The following is a 19326-nucleotide window of genomic DNA, read 5'->3' on the forward strand; positions in this document are numbered from 1 at the left end:
TAGCCTTAAACTGCATGTCCTTCAGAAGAATTTACATAATTTTGTTCCTTTAAAAATTATAAAATTAAAATGTAAGTCTGTAACCTAATAGTGACTTGGTTGTAAATTTATGTTCTCCAAAGCTGTACAGGCTTAACTGGGCTAAAGTAAAATCCTACCCTACCCACTGAACTCCTGTAAGTTCTCTCATCCACATGATGCCTTCAGTATTAGTAAATACACAACATGAACTGAATTAGAAATGGAGATTAAAAACAAAATGTTGTAATGATAGATGAGAAATATGAGGGATTCACAGCTTTGCTGAATATTGAGAAGATCCATATAAAATATCCAGTGAGTTACATTAAGTGATTAGTAATTTAAATAGTTGGTAAGTGTGTCTATGATTGAGGAGTTATATTCACTGCTAGTTAAATTTGTGTTAGATGTGATATTTTTTAATTAGCTGGTACATTGTATTGCATTGCCTTACATTCAAAGTGGCCTGTGAGCTGTCTTCCTATTCTGTGAACTTAGCTCTGTTTTTCTTCTTTTGCCCTTCGTTTTTCAGTAGCATAAAGATGTTTCAATTTCAACAGGAGTTTTCTGGATCTTGATTTTTCTCATTCCAACTCATTTTTATTGAATGAATCTGATAAAGAAGTTAATTGTCTATGGAGGTTTTTTTTAGTTGCATCTGCAAAATGATTTTGTTTGGCTATTCAGTATGATAATGACAGTACAGTGGAATTTAGAAACAAAAAGCGGGTAAAACTCTTCAAACACATAAATGTTTTGATTTTTTTTTCCAGGTTCTATACGTGAAGAAAATGGAATAAGGTGGCATGTTTGTCCATACTGCTCTAAAGAATTTAAAAAACCAAGTGATTTAGTGCGCCACATTCGCATTCATACCCATGAGAAGCCATTCAAGTGTCCCCAGTGTTTTCGTGCATTTGCTGTTAAGAGTACTCTCACAGCGCACATAAAAACACATACTGGCATTAAAGCTTTCAAGTGCCATTTTTGTATGAAATGCTTTTCCACCTCAGGGAGTTTAAAAGTTCATATACGTCTACATACAGGTAAGGTCTCACAGCTGCTTTTGTTTTCTGTAATATGAGTAAGACCTCAAAAGAAAACAGTTGCTTAATTACAGATGTGTCTGTCATATCATTGATAAATACAAAGAACTTGATGTTTTTTCTCTCTAGCTTTCTAGTGTTTAGCTTTCTAATGAAGCTGCAGTTCTCTTTCAATGTTGATATTGTGCATGTATTAGATTTCTATGGAATATGTAATCAACTTATAGAATTTGGGTTCTCATTTTGCTGAGTTTATCTTACTCTGCATCTTTTGTTTACAGTCTTCCATATTTTCACTGTATCACTCAGGACCGTTTTTTTACTTATCGTCTGCCATAAGACGTTACATGGTGATTTCACTGACCTTTAAGTATTTTAACGACCTTGAAAGCTGAAATTTCTAAATTAGTCAATTATGAAGAATAGTACGTTCTTGTGCATTTTTTTCCATTTATGATTTTCTTCATGGTATACCCAGTCATTTTCTAGCCTTGTAAATCCAAGATTGTTTCTTGGGCATCATTTTTGCCTGTCTTTGTAATTTACCAAGTTCTCCATTGTGCATCCCAAGGAAAGAAAGTTCCCAAATCTTAATATTCTGTTCAAATACTTCTGGATTTTGTAGTGAGGAAGTCTTACCTTAAAAATTCTTGTTGGCATGCTTATTTGACTGCCATCTAACATTGTTGACTTTGTCAGAGACTGATAGAGAATTTCTTTAAACTATTACATTGCTACTCTTGTATTTCATCCTATAATGCTTCATTTGCCTTTGTGTTTGCTGATTCTTTTTTCTCACAGTTTTTATCAGATTGTTTTGGAAGGATGTTTGACCAAAGAAATTCTTTGATAGCTTCTGGCAACTTCTGAAAATTGTGATTGCTTCTTTTTCCCTGATAATAAGTTTGCCTGAAGTGTTACAGCTAGTTAGTAGTTTGGCAGTTTTATACTTTTGATTGTGCTTTATTGATCTTCTCTGAAAACATATTTAACAACGAACACCCAGACAGAAAACAAAACAGAAAATACAGAGAAGAGAATCTGTATTCCTGAACTGCATTTCTAGGGAGGTGGAAGTAAGATTTGAAAGTAATATATTTTTTTTAATCTCTTGCAGGTGTTAGGCCTTTTGCTTGTCCTCACTGTGACAAGAAGTTTAGAACATCAGGCCACAGGAAGACTCATGTTGCTTCTCATTTTAAACATAGTGAACTAAGAAAGATGCGACATCAGCGTAAACCTGCAAAAGTTCGAGTAGGAAAGACAAGTGTTCCTGTACCAGATATCCCTTTGCAAGAGCCCATACTCATCACTGATTTAGGTAAAGAGTCGGTAAACCTGTGCTTGCTAGTAAGCATGAAATTTGAGTTTCGCTGAAAAATAGAGGTCACAGTTTAATCAAGCAAACACAGGCCTTAGTGAGAAGGATGTACTTTGAAGTAAGTAATCAGAAATCAGCCTTCAACTAAGTGCCATATTTCATAGTTTGCTTACATTAAAACTCTTCTGTCCTTTCAGAGTTACTGAGTCTTCTTTATTTATGCAGCAATTGTATAAGCCTTGCCAATAAAAAAGTGTATTAATTTTTACTTAACTTACAGTTAATATCCCAGATTCTTCTTTATCTGATCACATTTATTCTAAGTATGTATATTAAATGAGTCAGTGTTACATGATTTATTAGTATGTTTAGTATAATTGTGACCTCAGCTGAATTAGTGGTAACATTTCAATAAAGGGCAGATTAATTATTGAACAAGCTATAATCAATATAGTTATTTTAATTCTGTTGTAGAGTAGCTGTTACATTATGTAAAACTGCTTTTTGGAACAAGATGTCTCACATCTCTATCAGGATAATATATCATGTTATCTTGTAGAGGTCAGTGTAGTGGGCAAGATCTTTACTCTTCATTGGTTTTTCACTCAGCAGTCTTTTAATCCCTGCTTAGTCTACTGTGTAGTTGTCTTTATATGGTAGCATAAAGATTTCATAATATAATGTTCTGAAATCTTCATCTCTCTGTAAAAAACTCTTTTGCTTACATTGCAAGAATTACTGTATGCAAGACTAATTACTTGAAAACTTTACTAAGTGCTAATGTAGGAACATCCACTAACAATTGATCTGTTGCTCGTTAAGAGAGAATCCCATGGATGAAGTGATTGTGCAGTAGTCGAGTTTCAAATTTTTTGTGATAGGAGAAGAACTACCAGTAAAACTTGGAAACCTGGAAAACAAAGTTCAGTCATCACAAGGAACTAGTGAGGTGCACTTAGAGTCTGCTATAGAAGGTACTGGGATTCAGATATGGTGGTTGTGCTTGAAGAGCCATCTCTTAAGAAGGTAGGAGGCAGACAGCACCTCAGAGGTTGAAGTAAGCTAAATGTGGCTTAGCTGAGCAGGGTTCTTCTTGAGCTCAGATGGAAAGTGTGTGGATGCTGGAAGCAAGGGTTGGGGTATGTGGGGAGAACTACTGAGATGCTGTTTGTCATTTTAGGAAGAAAATGCATACAGCCCAATCATGCATTGTCAACGAGTGCATAATACAGTGAGTGAACAATTGGTTTGAAGGACCGTAGTAAACATTAAGTCAGGCTGATGGGCAGTCACTAGTGGGGTTCCCAGGGTTCTATTTTAGGGCCAGTTCTCCGTAGGGTTTTCATGAGTGGTCTGGACACTGAAGTCAGATGCAACCTAAATAAGTTTGCAGTTGATAATAAGTTAAAATGAGCTGATGACTTCTTAAGGTAGACAGGCCTTTAGAGACACCTTGATAGATTAGAGCTGGGTCAGGTAAGGCATGTATCAACCTTATGAAATTTAATGAGCAGATGCCAAATGTTGCACCTGGCACTGAATAATCCAGCAGATTGAGAGACAAGGGATTGGTGATCATCTCTGTGGCAAGGAATCTGGGAGTTCTGGTTGATGGCAAGTTGAATATGATCCAGCCTTATCCCCCTGGCATCTGTAAGGGTGGGCTGTACCCTGGGGTGCATCAGTCCCAGCACTACCTAGCCAGATGAAGGAAGGGATTGTCCTGCTCTGCGCTGGTGCAGTCTCACCTAGACACTGAGTGCAGGTTTGGGTGCCACAATATACAAGGGCCATAAAACTATTGGAGAGTGTCCAAAAAAGGGTTATGATGATGGTGAAGAGTCTGGAGGGCAAAAGGTATGAGGAATAGCTGAGGTCACATGGTTGATGCAACCTAGAGAAAAGGAGATGGAGATCTTATGTCAGACTACAACTTCCTCACGAGGGAAGCAGGGTGGCAGGCTCTGACTTCTGATCACTGGTTACAGTGATAGGGCCTGAGGGAACAAGTCATTCTGGTTGTGATGCTGTCATTTCTCATTTTCTCTCATTATCTTTTTGATTATATTTGAAAGTCAACAGAAACTGGATTTTCGTTTCTGTCTATGGAGCAGTTTGGAAAAGGTTAAGAGGCTTGGTTTTTTTTTTTTTGTTTTGTTTTGTTTTTTTGCTGATCGTTTAATATCATAAAGGGATCTTTTGCTATTTTGTTGAAACTGTTCGTTAGTCTTTCATTTTGGTGTTGTAATGAGTACTTTTATGTTCAGATGCATAAATGCTCCTAAGTTCATGAAAGAGCTCTGCTGCTGTCCACATTTTGTCACATCCTTTGGAATGATGGTCTTCTGTTTTCTGTCTGAGACAGAATAATGTTAGTGGTTGGACATTTAATAGCAGAAACTCTTAACTGGTTTTCAGAATTGTTCTTTTAACTGACTTCAGAGTACAGCTCATAACAGGTTATAAAAATCATGGCAAATTGTAGTAGACAAAATGCTTATTAAGTATTTGAAAAGTTATATATGTTGAGTACTTGACTTAATGTAAAACATCTGTTGGGCAGTGGATTCTTAACTATTGACTTCTTTTAAAGTCGGTGTGTTGGATATACCTGAGGCTCAATGTAATGTGGTTGACCTGTGGATACAAATTATCACTCAGATAGTACACATGATACAGTATATATAATGCTATATAGATGCATGCAGAGTTTTTAAGTAGGTGATGAAAATGTGCTACTTTAACTGTATTCTAGCATACCAAAAGTCTAGCCACTCTTTGTAATTTTTCAGATACTACCTTTTCAGATAACTGCAAATATCTTTAACAATTATTTGTTCCTTTTTGTGTGTGTTTTTTTATGTGCAGGTCTTATCCAACCAATTCCAAGGAATAGCCAGTTCTTCCAAAATTATTTTAATAATAATTTTGTGAATGATGCAGACAGACCGTATAAATGTTTTTATTGCCATCGAGCCTATAAAAAATCTTGTCATCTTAAACAACATATCAGGTAAAACAAATACATAGGAGAAAGGAAATGTGCAAACAAATTCTTAATGAAAAGCATGAATTTTAAAGTGTGTTTTAAGGAGTGTACCTGTGATAAATGATTTTTCTGGTAGTGGTGAAGGAGATTTTGGAATAACTTGCATCATTGTGTAATCCTGGCAGTATGCACAGTTGTTACCGAGCTGTACAGCAAACAATTAAGTTCTTTTTTTTACTGAACAGGTTGTAGAAAATTGCAGGCATTACATGCAAATTTCTTATAATAGTTTGTAATAGCATGCTTCCAGATCATCTGCTTTGTATGTAACTGCTGTTATTTGTGAAGGAAACCAGCTTTTCATACTGTGTCCATTTTTTAATGTATTAAATCTTAAAGAATGTGAGGTTACAGTGCAGTTCATAGGTTCATAGGTACATTAGGTTGGAAAGGACCTGAGCATACTTTCTTGGGGTCATTTTGCTGCTTGAAGCTCTGTGTAAGTTGATAGTGCAGATATATCATAAAATTACAAAGTCATAGAAAATCTACAGTTGAAGGAGAGCCGGTGGTGGTAACTAATCCAAATCTGTTTTCAAAAGAATGGCTAGCTTAAAAGTTTGATGATACTGTTTCAAGCCATGACAAAGTTTGACTGGCCACAGCCTTTGCCATTTAATCATGTTATCAGTGATTACTTCTTGTTGCATAATCTATTAATGTCTGAAGAAGAAAATATAGTCAAAAAATATGATTTAAGGAAATAATATTTTAATCTAAATCCTGTGGACTGAAATGAGCAAATAACATGTTGAATGATAATATCTTAATCTGAAGAGTATATTCATTTCAACCCAAATGTTTTATTTCAAGCAAGTCTGATGAGAAAGTGCTACTTTTAGCTCTCAATTGATGGCATGCAGGACATGTGTAAATTATTAAAGCTTTAATATCCATATTTTGTTAACTGAGGCTGCTTCCACCCATGCAGCAAGCTGCCTTAGTGTCTTTATTTTACTCTATTTAATATGTAGTATCTTAATATCTCTTAGAATCAAATTAACTTTTACTGTCTCTTAATAAGGTCGCATACTGGTGAAAAGCCCTTTAAGTGCTCTCAGTGTGGAAGAGGATTTGTGTCAGCAGGAGTTCTGAAAGCACATATTAGAACACACACTGGACTGAAAGCTTTTAAGTGTCTTATATGCAACGGGGCCTTCACTACTGGTGGTAGCCTGAGGCGACACATGGGGATCCATAATGACCTTCGTCCATATATGTGTCCGTATTGTCAAAAAACATTCAAAACCTCATTAAACTGTAAAAAGCACATGAAGACTCATAGGTACGTTTACAATTTATGTATGTATTCTTCAACATATTTTGGCAGTCCTTTCTTAAAAATACTTTGAAAGACAATTTTACACAGTAAATGCTAATAATCAAGTAAGGATACTCACAGGTAGCAAATACTCAACTAACTCTGTTGTAGATTGTGTATAATAAAAATTATGACAATAATAGTGTTTTAGCCATAAAAAAGACTTTCTTGCCTTTCATTCCAGATATGAACTTGCACAACAACTTCAGCAACATCAGCAGTCTACTTCAATAGATGATTCTACAGTAGATCAACAAAGCATTCATGTTTCTGCACAGATGCAAGTAGAGATTGAAAGTGATGAGCTGCACCAGTCAGAAGCTGTTGCAACAGATCAGCAAACAATTTTAGAGTTAGATCAGCAGCCGGTAGGAGGAACAGAAGAGGCAGCACTAGAACAGCAATTAGCTGATCAGCCTTTGGAGCAAGATGAGGGTGAGTATATAAAATATGGTAAAGTTTATGATGAGGGAAATTTCAGTGATGTTGGTTTCAAGACAATGGAAGTAAATAATCAGAGCAGTAAAGGGAGTTAAAGCTCACTAGTTACTTTTTTGTGCTTAAAAGAGTCTGTCTAGGGGAGGGCTATGGAGATGATAAAGGGTGTGGAACGCCTCCCATATGAGGAAAGGCTGAGACCTGGGTCTGTTCAGCCTTGAAAAGAGAAGACTCAGAGGGGATCTGATCCACATCTATAAACATTTAAGGAGTGGGAGGCAAAGAGAGGAGGCTGGACTTTTCTCAGTGGTGTGTGGCAATAGGGCGAGGGGGATATGACCACAAACTGAAGCATAGGAAGTTCTGCACAAATGTGTGTGGGAACTTCTTCACAGTGAGGGTGACAGAGCACTAACACAGGCTGCCCAGAGAGGTTGCAGAGTCTCCTTCTCTGGAGATGCTTAAGACTCTTCTGGATGCCTACCTGTGCAACCTGGTCTACGGAGCCTGTTTTGGCAGGGGGGTTGGACTAGATGATATCTAGATGTCCCTTCCAACACCTACAATTCTATGATATTGTATAGTTTAGGTATGGTGTGAAAAAGGAAGTACATATTAAAGTCTGCACTATTTATCTGTATCAAGTAAAAGTGCTGAATACAGAAGAAAAAAATACTGGCACAAAATTTGTGCTTATCACACTGTATTTTTGTTTGGCATTTTTCATTGCGTAATTTGTTAGTAATTACTGTAGCCTGTAATAAACAAACATTTATATATGTATTCAGCTAATTTTGGTAGTTTGGATTGCTATAAACTATAATTTCTTAGGACCAGCTGAATTATCCTGTTCATCTTTTTTTTTATTTTTTTTCTATTTTCATTTTCTCTCCACTTCCTTTCTCTCCCCCATTTCAGATAGATTTGTGACATCCCAGCATGCTTTACAGGAAAATATCACTCAATTTGAGCAACAATCTATAACACAGCAGTCATTCGATCAACAGGGCTTATCACAAGGTTAGTAATAAATAAAAAATGTTATAAAGATTTTGAAAGTAGTCTTTATAAATTTGGTTTTCTATCATAGCTGTCATAAGGAATCTTGGAACAGCATCTGCAATTGAAGTAACTGCAATATAAGAAAACTTGCAGAAACAATTTCTTAAATACTATTTTGAAGCTGTACGTGATAGTATGAAAAATATCCTAAAATATAATTAGATTTTCCTTTCATGAGCTGATATTTAGTCATAAAATCATGAAGTTTATAGTCAGCCATTTTATATTCCTCCCTTGATCGTGTTTGTTATGACTGTGAAAGCTCTAGCTGTACTCTCTCAGAACCTGAGATGATCAGAAACACAGACTGAGATTTGATTAAGTAGCTGCTGAGATTATATATTTTCCACTTTTTCCATAATCAGTTACATAAAAAAATATTTTCCTCTAATGATGGCAGTTTCCTTAGTATTTTTATGAGGCTGCATGCATGACAAATGAAGAGAACGTAAACACTTGGAAGCTTCTTTATATTGGCTATAAAATGCTCAGAAATATGCTTAAGGGATGCTCATGTAGATTAGAAAGAATGAAGAAATTACTGTGGTTATTTGCTTTTTGCTTTTCGCTTTCTTGAGTTAGTGCTTGATATGAAAATAATATTTTTTTAGGGGTTTTTTGGGGTGTGATGTGTTAAGTTCATGGGGTTTTATTTGTTTCTAACTCCAGCAAAGAACTTTACATAACTGGTAACGAACAGTTGATATCCCTGCTGACTTAACTTCTCTATTCTTCATTTCATTCCCTCTTTAACTGTATGAAGCCGTTTATGAAAGTATGATCTTCTGCTAAATTGCATGGAACTGTGAAGAAATACTGTAGTTTGTTGCAGTTTAATTCTCTAGGTTGTGCTACTTTGTGAGTAACTTAAAAAACAGATTATACTCCATCTTTATTAAGCAGGACTGAAACAGGTCCTGTTAAAACCCTATAGACTATTTTCATTAGTTACTTTTTACAGCTATCCAAATGAGCAAAAATGAGTCTACAGAATAAAGGTGAAAACTTTCACCCTCAGAGTTACTTTCAGTGTCGTGATGGTTTTTCTGTTCTGTTTATTTCTATTGTGTTTTTACAGCTTTTCGGAATTAAAAAACAAAACAATATTTAAGACTTGATTTGTTATTTTAGTTAGACTTCAGTTTCTAGTGTGTGTTCATCTTCTCCTTTAAGTAAGTGTTGAATACCGAGTGTTTTTTTTTTTTTCAGGGATGGTAAAAAAGTTTCCTAGATCGTACAAAACAATTCTTTCACCAGAGGTCTAGGCTGATCATCAACACATTATAACATTGGTACAGGAGAATCAAAACGTGTTTGTTTGTTTTTTCATAAAGCTCATTTGTATAAGATGTTTCCTGTTCTACTTGGAATCTCATCCACAGATTCTCAACTCTTTGAAGTTTCCTTGAAGATCCTGGAGCCCTACAAAATTTTTGAATTTCAGGTAGGTAAGCATTTGCGCGGATGCATGCGTTAAATTGGTCGACCCTCTCCCTATGTCTGCATCTGTGCTTCATGCTCCTACTTTCTTTTTCCTATCAGCTAGACAGAACGTTCAAGCTCAACACATTCTTTTTATTTTCTCGATGTTTTTAGGCTATATTCTTGTTAAAATATTTGGGCTCAGTATTTATTAATAGAACAACATCAGAGTTCCTAGAAAGTCTTCAGTAGGTTTTATTTTTGTTTGTTTATTTTAAGGAAAAGGGAAATACATGGATTTCATGCACATGACTGATGTATAGGTCTACATAGACCTGTCAGAACCTGTTCTTTCTTTCAGGTTTGTTTGCAATACTTCTACAGAATTTCTGGTTTGTTCAGATAGATTTTCTTCTTGACGTGTTCAGACTTGTTTAGAAGTGCATATATTTTGAGTCTGCTTCTGTGTTCATCTGGTATTCATTTTAGCTAGTTTTGAAGACAATAAAAGCACTTCAGTTTTCTTTCTAATCTTAATGTATTCAGGTATTCTCATTTTTAGTGAGGTCAGAGCAACCAAATAGATCTTTGTGTCAGAACATGTCTTTGGGTTGTGGAACATCCATCTGTCACCAAACATGTTTTCATATAGACTGTCATCCTTTCTTCCTTTAAAATCTCCCTGTAAGCATGGCTGAATGTTAATAATTCAATTAGTGGTAACGCGGGGAGTGTTTCTGAAATACTACAAGAATTTCAAATACTATTATTCTGTAGCCCATATGATTATGCCCTTGCCACCAGACTTATTTTTTTTTTTTGCTTCCTTAAGAAGTTGATTTACAATCTTAGGATTTGGTATTCCTGCTCTTTGAGTAACTGTTTACGCATAGATTCCAGTGAATATTGTTCAGTTGGTTCTAAAAGTTGCCTAAGAAGCAAACTTGCAGAACATTTGATTGCTAGTCACTTTTCTCCACAAGGATCAACAAGTGCATGCAGATGCATTCATATTAGAATTTGAATGATCTGTCAATTTGGAAAAATAAAACTTCAAGTTGTTAGTACAAACCAAGATAGTGTATTTTCTATGAACCATTACAAAAGTTGATTACTGATTCTCTTGTCTGCTCATAAACTGATTTACAGAATATTCTGTTTTTTCAGTAAATTCTGTCAGTATAAAAGAGAACAGGCTGGATGATGTTATGAAGACAAGAAAAATGAACGTTGCAAATGATTACACCAAATGTAAAAGGTCTTTCTGAGTTTAGAAGACTGTCATAAGAGGCTCTCTTCTTAATATAGAGCTTAAGATGTTTTCTGTTCTTTACTTGGTAAAAAAAAAAAAAAAAAGGCAAAAGATTGAGGGAAATGATAGGATAATAGGTAGTGATGGAAAATAAGAGCAGAAATTTAAGGCTATGAATTGTACTTCTGTCTCCTCAGCCTTGAAAAATTTTTCTGTGAAAGTAGCGTGGTGGTGGCGTGGCAATTGTCCATCCACAAATCCAGAGTTGTCAGATCCTTTCACATTTTGAGTGGATGTTGACCTTCAGCCTAGGTGTTGAGCAACATCATGAAAGTGGCTTATCTTTTTTTTTCCCCCAGTTTCTTTAGGCCTCTTTTTGTGTATGTATTCTTGCCTAATGTAGCAAGAATACTGTTCTTCCATAACAGTGCTTCTAACGTTTTGTTTGAAAACAGCAGTTAGTGTCCCTTTAATAACCATAAAGCATTTCATGGCTGTTCTTCATACTATTCCTAGCTTGTCATTTCATTAAGAGTAGTTCAGCTACAAGATTCACTTTGTAGAATCTTTTTGTTTTCTATAATCTTGTTAGTTCTAAGAGAGAATCTAATACACAAGTTGCAGCATTAGGTTTTGTGCTGAGTTGCTGCCTAATTAATGATGCTTTCAAAATTCATTTACCTTTGTGACTTTAATTCTATGATATAAGCAGTAGCACATAATAGTGCTACTGTGTAGGTAACAGTGTTGTTTTGCTGTGAAAAATGTCTTTTGGGACAACTTCTGTTTTATACTTAACACATCCTAGTGTTTGATATTCTGTATTTCAAAACATTCTCTAAGCATTGCTTTTTGCCCTCCGATGATCTGATATGGGTTTGTTTCTACCCTGTTTTCATAATCTTCACCCTTTTTGTCCATTGAAGGCAAACTGCACAGAAATAATAAAATTGCTACCCTTACTGATTGTACATACTTGTGGTTTCTCTTTTTTTTCTTCCCTGCATAACATTTACTTATTTATTTTTAATTATATATGTTAAAAGTATTAGAGCTTGAAAGGACTGGTAAAAGAGCATGTCAAGTAGCATTACAAAAAAAAATTGCTATCTGAGCTATATTTTCCTGGCTTTGAATCAGTTATATAATCCATCCATCCATTCATTCATTCATTTAGAAGACAAGGTGGTTAAGATCTGATGTTCTAGAAGAACAAAACCAAATAAATGTCAGATCTTTTTACTGGAAATGTGAATGAAAATGTTTATTTTTACTTTGCAGTTTGCCTTTGAGAGGCCATACTTTACTATTATCTAAAGAGTGGGAATATGTGGAGGAGATCCAAAGTAGGAGACGATGGGGTTACTTTATCAGAAACTGGAGTTCTCCTATTGGGTCATCTCCTCCACTCACCCGCCATCCTCCCCACTGAGCTTTGCATCCTTGTGATCGGCTTCCAGTGTAGTTAAGGGAGCGTGGTACCAACGTGGATAAAGGGAGATGGGTCAACCTGTTTGACACATGCATGCTTACATACAAGAAATTCAAAATTTCAATGGCTCTAAGGTAATTGTGGCACCCTGAAGAAACTTCAAACAGTGTTTTTCTGTGGAGGAGATTGTCCAATAGAGTTCCAGCTAATGGTAAGTAACCCACTTACGCAATTATGCCAAAAACAGTTCGGTATTTTGCCACTCAGCAGTGAAGAATATAAAATGAGTATTACTATGTGGTAATACTATTTTACCTCTTTTGAAGATAGTCTTCAAGAAATGTGGTGTTATTCAGAGTTCAATTCAGTGTACTTTCTGGTTTTGTGACTTTATATTTCTGGCAGGGTTTGCAGTTAATGAGAGCTACAATCAACAGACTCAGTTTCCAGCTGTACAGCAGCTGCAGGATTCAAGCACACTTGAATCTCAGGCTCTTTCAACAAGTTACCATCCACCATCCCTTCTTCAAGTTCCTAATACAGATGCTATTAATGTAGTAAGTACTGCTTAACGGTAGAATCTACTGCGTTGTGTGCAGTGATCATTTTCTTGTGATAAATGTTAATGTGAACTGAGAAATCAGGAAGGTTTCGCAGTCTCTTTCCTAGGTTGCTTTTGTTCAACAGCTGGGAAAAAGGGGGGTGGCATGTAAGTGATATCGGTTCTTGCTTCGTAAAGAGTTGTACATTTGGATGCTTCTAAAAGGTTATAATGCTATGAGGTAAAATAGTAAACCTGGAAGTAAGGAACCCCTATGAGTCTTCTCATGTGACTTAAAGTTACAATGCAGTAATGCAAGATATTATTTTATATTATTTCCTAATTCTTAAATTATTGAGGATACGATTAAGCAATAGAAACAGCATTACAAATATACAAGTCATCATTAATTGAGGTTCTGTAGTACATTGTTCTTTCGTGGTTCTCATCTGGTTAAGTTTGTGAAGCAGTTCAGTTGTTTAAAAAGAAACTCCATAGTTGAAATGTCACATCTTATTTTATTAACAGCAGATAGCATGAAGACCATCTCTAGTAATGGAGACTGTCTTTACCATGCTGAACTGCTTGAGCTAAAGTCCTTTAATGCTTTTTGGTAAAAGATAAAATCCAGTGGTGGATTTTAGGATCTGAAAAAGTTGGAGTAATTTCAGTCTTTTCAAGTTTTCTACAAGCATTACATCATGTTGTTCTGGAGGTTTTTTCTGTAGTTGCTTCCCAGAGGAAAAAATTCACAGAAAGTACTGAAGGCTGTCAGCACCAGTGGGTATTTTGCTGCTCAGTGTGGGTCTCATGCTGCTTAAAAAGTCTGCTTTAGGTTTAAATTTAACCCTTCAAACACCAGAAAATTTAGAAAGATTTGAGACTTTTTTTTCTAGACTTGTAAAATGGTGTGAGTGCCCCTTGTCAGTTTTTTCTGATTCAGTAGATGCACATTTTCTGCTTTCCTTCTCCCCGTGAAAGAGCTGAGGTATTGTATTGCACTCAATTTCTTGTCATGGAACTGTGAAAGAGTAGATCTCTGGCTTTGGTTTGTTTACTTATGTAAATGCTTTAAATATCCTTGCCTACTTGCATGGCTTATAATAGTATTTTGTTGCTGAAATTTACTTGAGGCTTTGATTTCTAGACTACTCGCTTGATACAAGATCAGTCATCACAAGAAGAGCTTGAATTGCATACCCAAAGGCCTCATTTTCTTGAGGACAGTGAAGATCAAAGCAGGCGTTCATATAGGTTTGTTATACTTTACTTTTAGGTTCAGCCATAGAATTTCCCGGGTGTCTTATGGCTACTAACTGTATGCAACTAATAATTTTGTTTTAATAGATGTGAATATTGCAACAAAGGTTTTAAGAAATCCAGCCATTTGAAACAACATGTACGATCGCATACTGGTGAGAAGCCTTATAAATGCCAACTATGTGGCCGTGGCTTTGTTTCCTCAGGAGTTCTTAAGTCACATGAAAAGACTCATACAGGTAACAGAGTATGCCAGCTCTCCATTTCCTTTAGTCAGAGTGTTTGCTATACCCTGCCTTTTGTAAGTAAATGGAACAACTGCACACTACTTACTTGTTTCTGTTACTTTAAGGAGTTAAAGCATTCAGCTGTAGCATTTGCAGTACATCCTTCACAACTAATGGCAGCCTTACGAGGCACATGGCAACTCACATGAGCATGAAGCCTTACAAGTGCCCATTCTGTGATGAAAGCTTTCGAACAACTGTTCACTGCAAAAAGCATATGAAAAAACATCAAGCAGTCTCCTCAGCTGTAGCAGCAGCTACAGAAACAGGAGGGGGAGGTAATTTCATTTTTACTCTTATAGTCCTTACTGCATAACAAGTACAGATGTTTCAGTAGGTTACATGAATGGTGTAACAGTAATGCTATAAATCAGCCTTCAAGCATTGGTAACGCCTGATGTCCGGGGCTGCTGGAACTGCTTTTTTGTCTGAATTATATAAAGAAGTCAGTCTGCCAGGAGTCTATCCAGAGTACTGAAGCTATTGTATGTAACCTAACAACTTTTGTACCACTAAGGTTGAAATCTTTTGTTCTAAATAACTTACACCTGTATTGAATCGTTGTAAAAATCTAGCGTTATTTAAAAGAAATTTGCATAGCTAGATCTCTTAAAGAGAGGTTAAGTGAAAGCCCATGCTGCACAGTGGCCCTCTACTTAATAATGTCATGTATTTAGTAATGAACATTTCATTTTTGTAATTTCAGCTGACAGATTAAACTAACCATGCGTATGCATATGTATATTTTTTATAGTTGCATGTGTTGAAGAAGATGATGAAAACTCTGAAAGAACGTCCAGAAAATCTCGTCCCGGTGTCATAACTTTTACGGAAGAAGAAACAGCAGAACTGGCAAAAATTAGGCCTCAAGAAAGTGCCACTGTCTCAGAAAAAGTTCTTGTTCAGTCTGCTGCTGAGAAAGACAGAATTAGTGAGATCAAAGATAAGCAGGCAGAATTGGAAGCAGAGCCTAAATATGCCAACTGTTGTAGTTACTGCCCCAAAAGCTTTAAAAAGCCCAGTGATTTAGTCAGGTAAGAAATGGAAAACTTCTGTATCTTTCAAATTTTCTTAATTCTTCACCAGACACTTGGTAATAACAGACTGTTTTAACTTTTTGTGCCTAAGCTAAAGCTTGACTGGTGTTAATGTATCTTTTTCAGAATGGTTTAAAAATACGTATCAAGTTGTTGCATGCTCTGTATCTTCATGAAACAGCCTTTTCATATTTCTGATTTCCTATGGTATTGAAACCTTTTTTCTTAAGTTTTAGAATAAATTACTTTTTCTTACACTAGGATGTGCATATAAAAACAAAAATATTTCTTTTCGTTTGACAAGTAGTCTAAGTTTGAATTGTCTTCCTTACTTGTTCTACTTACTGTAATGATGATATTAATAGGATTGAGGATCTCTAAAATTAATAATACAGAAAATATCCCTAAAAGCTGACATAAAGACAGAAATTCAATGTATGTGTATTTTGGAATTATTAGGCATGTTCGTATCCATACTGGAGAGAAGCCATATAAGTGTGAAGAATGCGGGAAGAGTTTCACTGTAAAATCCACTCTAGATTGTCATGTTAAAACACACACAGGTCAGTAGAATTTTGAATGTCTTCGCTGAGATACCAGTTTCTTTCATACCTGTTATGGGCGAAGGTTTTGCAGAGAATTGTATATTTCACTATGATGTGGGAAAACGAGTGCCATTGCAAGGTGACCGTTAATGCTTACAGCATCACTGAGTTAATCATATGGTTTATTCAAAATACTGTAATGTTATTTCAGTGGCCCATACTAGTAGGTTTATAAAGCAGTCACAGTCCTTGCTCATGAAGAAAGTATATGTATTTCTATAGTAATCTAGTTGTAAATCAATGGTAATATCTCAGTGCTGAATGATTTTCCTGAGCAAGAAGGTGGAGTTCAAAAATTGTATAACGTTTAGTTTAAAAAATTGTAGAAGTTTGAGTTTGTGGTGGTATAGTGCCTTTAAAAATGCTGCATTGTTTGCAGAAACTTAAGATTTAAGGGGATTGTTTTAAGTTTCTTTAAGCAAATTCTTCAATTATCCTTTCACTTACGTTATTAGAATGGCTTGGGTTGGAAGGGACCTTTAAGATATCATCCAGTTCCAACCCACCTGCTGTAGGCAGGAATGCCTCCCTCTAGGCCAGTCCCATCCATCCTGGCCTTGAGTGCTTCCAGGGAGGGAGTATTCTAATGGAACTGCTGGCCTTTGTACTGTTGTTACTATACAGAGACCTTTCATTGTAATAAGCCCAGGTCTTACATAGGGTTAAAGGTTCTTTGGTTAAATATTTACTTCCTGCTTCTCATTTTGATAGAGCATGTTCAGCATAGAGGAATAACACACGTTATTGTACTTCTTCATTCCTTGTTAATCTCTTGTGTATGTAAGAGTTCCTTTTAACATTTTAATTGGGTAGCAAGCAATGCGATATAATCTTGTAGATGCAATAAAGTACTTTGATGATACTTTAGCGTTTGGCATTCCTATACAACTTTTCATGCAACTTTGTAATAGTCTTCCCTCTAAGTTTCTGTTTTGACCTTCAGTCCCTGCTCACTGTTGGAGTATTCTAGTCCATCCATCCGTCCTTCTTTTCACTCTCCAGATTTCCGGTATTTTTTACAAAAATCACATCGGGTCTTAACTTGAATGTTTAACCTTCTGTTTAAACAGGACTTCAGATGTTGAGTTTACTCATCCCTCTTTAGAATAGAATAGTTCATTTGGAAGGGACCTACAAACATCCAGTCCATCTGCTTCAGGGCTAAGCAGAAGTTAAATCATATTATTAAGGACATTACCCAAATGCCAGTTGAACTGTTTTGATGTTGTTAATTAATTCACTGTCCTGTTGTCTCTCTTCCACCCTGCCCTTTTTTTCCAAAGTTTGTTATGGTCTTGGTTTGGTTTTAGTGGGAGAGATTGCAAAATGTTTTTTTTTCCATGATACTCTTAATGTGGGAGATGGCATGCTTGCAATCCACGTCTCCGTTGTCTTCATGAACTACATTGGTTAATGTTATTCTTAGGTTATCTCTGCTGAACTTGAACATTGCTAGAGATTTTGTTTTTGCTGAACAAGAAGTGACATCAGTGTTAGGATTTTGTAACCTGTGTCTATAATCTGCAGTCATTTGAACTATAATTCAAGAATTTTATGAGAAATTCTTCTTTGTAAATGAAACATAGAACTTGATAGGAGAAACTGTATGCACAGATTCTTTTTGTGATCTCATTGTTGGCTGTAAATAACAAACATCACCAGATCATAGTAGTGCAGTTCTGATCTGAAAGTAGGCTTTTCTTGGTTTTTTTTCTGAATTGAGTTTTTTTCAAACAACTTGGTTAATGAGGAATTTGAGGGATGTTAATGAAGATAGAGGCATCAAGGTGACCTTATTTTTTTCTTCAGAATCTTAACAGTTTCAGAAATTAAGAAAAAGTAAAGACTTACTTGAGGTGACTTTTTCATTTGAAAAACAGATGAGGTTTATCATTTATCTTTTTTACTTTGTGTTTTTTTTTTCAGGTCAGAAGCTCTTCAGTTGTCATGTGTGCAGTAATTCTTTTTCTACAAAGGGAAGTCTAAAAGTCCACATGCGTCTGCATACAGGAGCAAAGCCATTTAAATGTCCACACTGTGATTTACGGTTTCGTACTTCTGGGCGCAGAAAAACCCACATACAGTGTCATTATAAACCAGAAGCAAAGAAGGTTAGGAAACCTGTTGCCCGTACTACAGCTGAGGGACTACAGCCAGTCAGTCTTCTTAATTCGTCTTCAACAGATCCTAATGTTTTCATCATGAATAACTCTGTTTTGACGAGTCAGTTTGATCAAAATTTACTTCAACAAGGACTTGTGGGCCAGGCTATCCTGCCTGCTTCTGTGTCAGGTAAAGATAGATGACTTTTTGATGGTGGTATTTAAATCAAGTACTGAACTCTGCTTTCTATTAGAGTTCAGAAACATATACCAAACAGGTAAGCATTGTACTGAGTTTATAACTTGATGCATAGAGAGGACATTAATATATTTATTTTAGTATTAAAGTGAAAATGTTATGGTAGTCACACTTCTCTTCAGGTCTGCTGTGATGTTGGATTGTAGAAAGGAAGAAAATGCTGATAAGTAGGTAGACTACTTGTATTCTTTTTGGTAACATTCTTGCATTTTCCTAAGAAGGAGAGAAGCAAAACAATTTTTGATACCAAATTTACCACAAATCAGGCTTTTTAAGTAATATTTACCAGTGTCTTCCAAACTCATTTTGTTGGATTTAGACAACTGTGTGTGCAAGTGCTACTTGTTTTTAGGGGTGGCATACGCTTCAAGAGAACTGATAGCAGATTTGTCCATGTTTGTCTTCATAGTTGCTCTGGGGTGGTTCTTGTTTTGAAAGATGCTAGCTACTGCTTAAATAGTAAATTATCTGTAAATTACATGGAATTCATACGATTTTAAACTAGCCAGTCAGAATATTGAAATGACACATAGATGTGTGTATGTGTAGTTTCTGGATTGGTTGTATTTATAAAAATAAGCAATCTAAAAGAGCTATTCACTAATGATAAAGGAAAACATAATACAACTGTTTTCTTTGGTAGCTGGAGGTGACTTAACTGTGTCCTTGACAGATGGTAGCTTGGCCACGCTTGAAGGAATACAGTTACAACTTGCTGCTAATCTGGTTGGACAAAATGTTCAAATCTCTGGAATAGATGCTGCTAGTATTAACAACATAACCTTACAGGTAGGTTGCTGTCAGTGTATTAGCTTTGATTTTGTAAGGTCAGTTTGAAGACTGAAGGAAGTTTAATGAGTGTGTGTACTTC

At 35.8% G+C, this 19326-nt stretch overlaps 1 protein-coding gene across 1 annotated transcript in view; it reads left to right on the plus strand.

Annotated features, from left to right (window-relative positions):
• The window catches only part of ZNF236 (zinc finger protein 236), a 68838-nt gene that overhangs the window by 31683 nt on the left and 17829 nt on the right, over positions 1 to 19326 (plus strand). Inside the window, 14 exon segments of the mRNA XM_065753116.1 lie at positions 795 to 1067; positions 2185 to 2388; positions 5257 to 5401; positions 6462 to 6722; positions 6943 to 7193; positions 8115 to 8216; positions 12770 to 12921; positions 14053 to 14159; positions 14253 to 14404; positions 14518 to 14730; positions 15207 to 15486; positions 15949 to 16052; positions 18021 to 18386; positions 19099 to 19244. Coding sequence (XP_065609188.1) covers positions 795 to 1067; positions 2185 to 2388; positions 5257 to 5401; positions 6462 to 6722; positions 6943 to 7193; positions 8115 to 8216; positions 12770 to 12921; positions 14053 to 14159; positions 14253 to 14404; positions 14518 to 14730; positions 15207 to 15486; positions 15949 to 16052; positions 18021 to 18386; positions 19099 to 19244 — 2756 coding nt within the window.

Source organism: Cyrtonyx montezumae, unplaced genomic scaffold (assembly GCF_038088225.1).
Source record: "Cyrtonyx montezumae isolate F1298 unplaced genomic scaffold, pur_monq_1.0 scaffold_8, whole genome shotgun sequence".
NCBI lineage: Eukaryota > Metazoa > Chordata > Aves > Galliformes > Odontophoridae > Cyrtonyx > Cyrtonyx montezumae.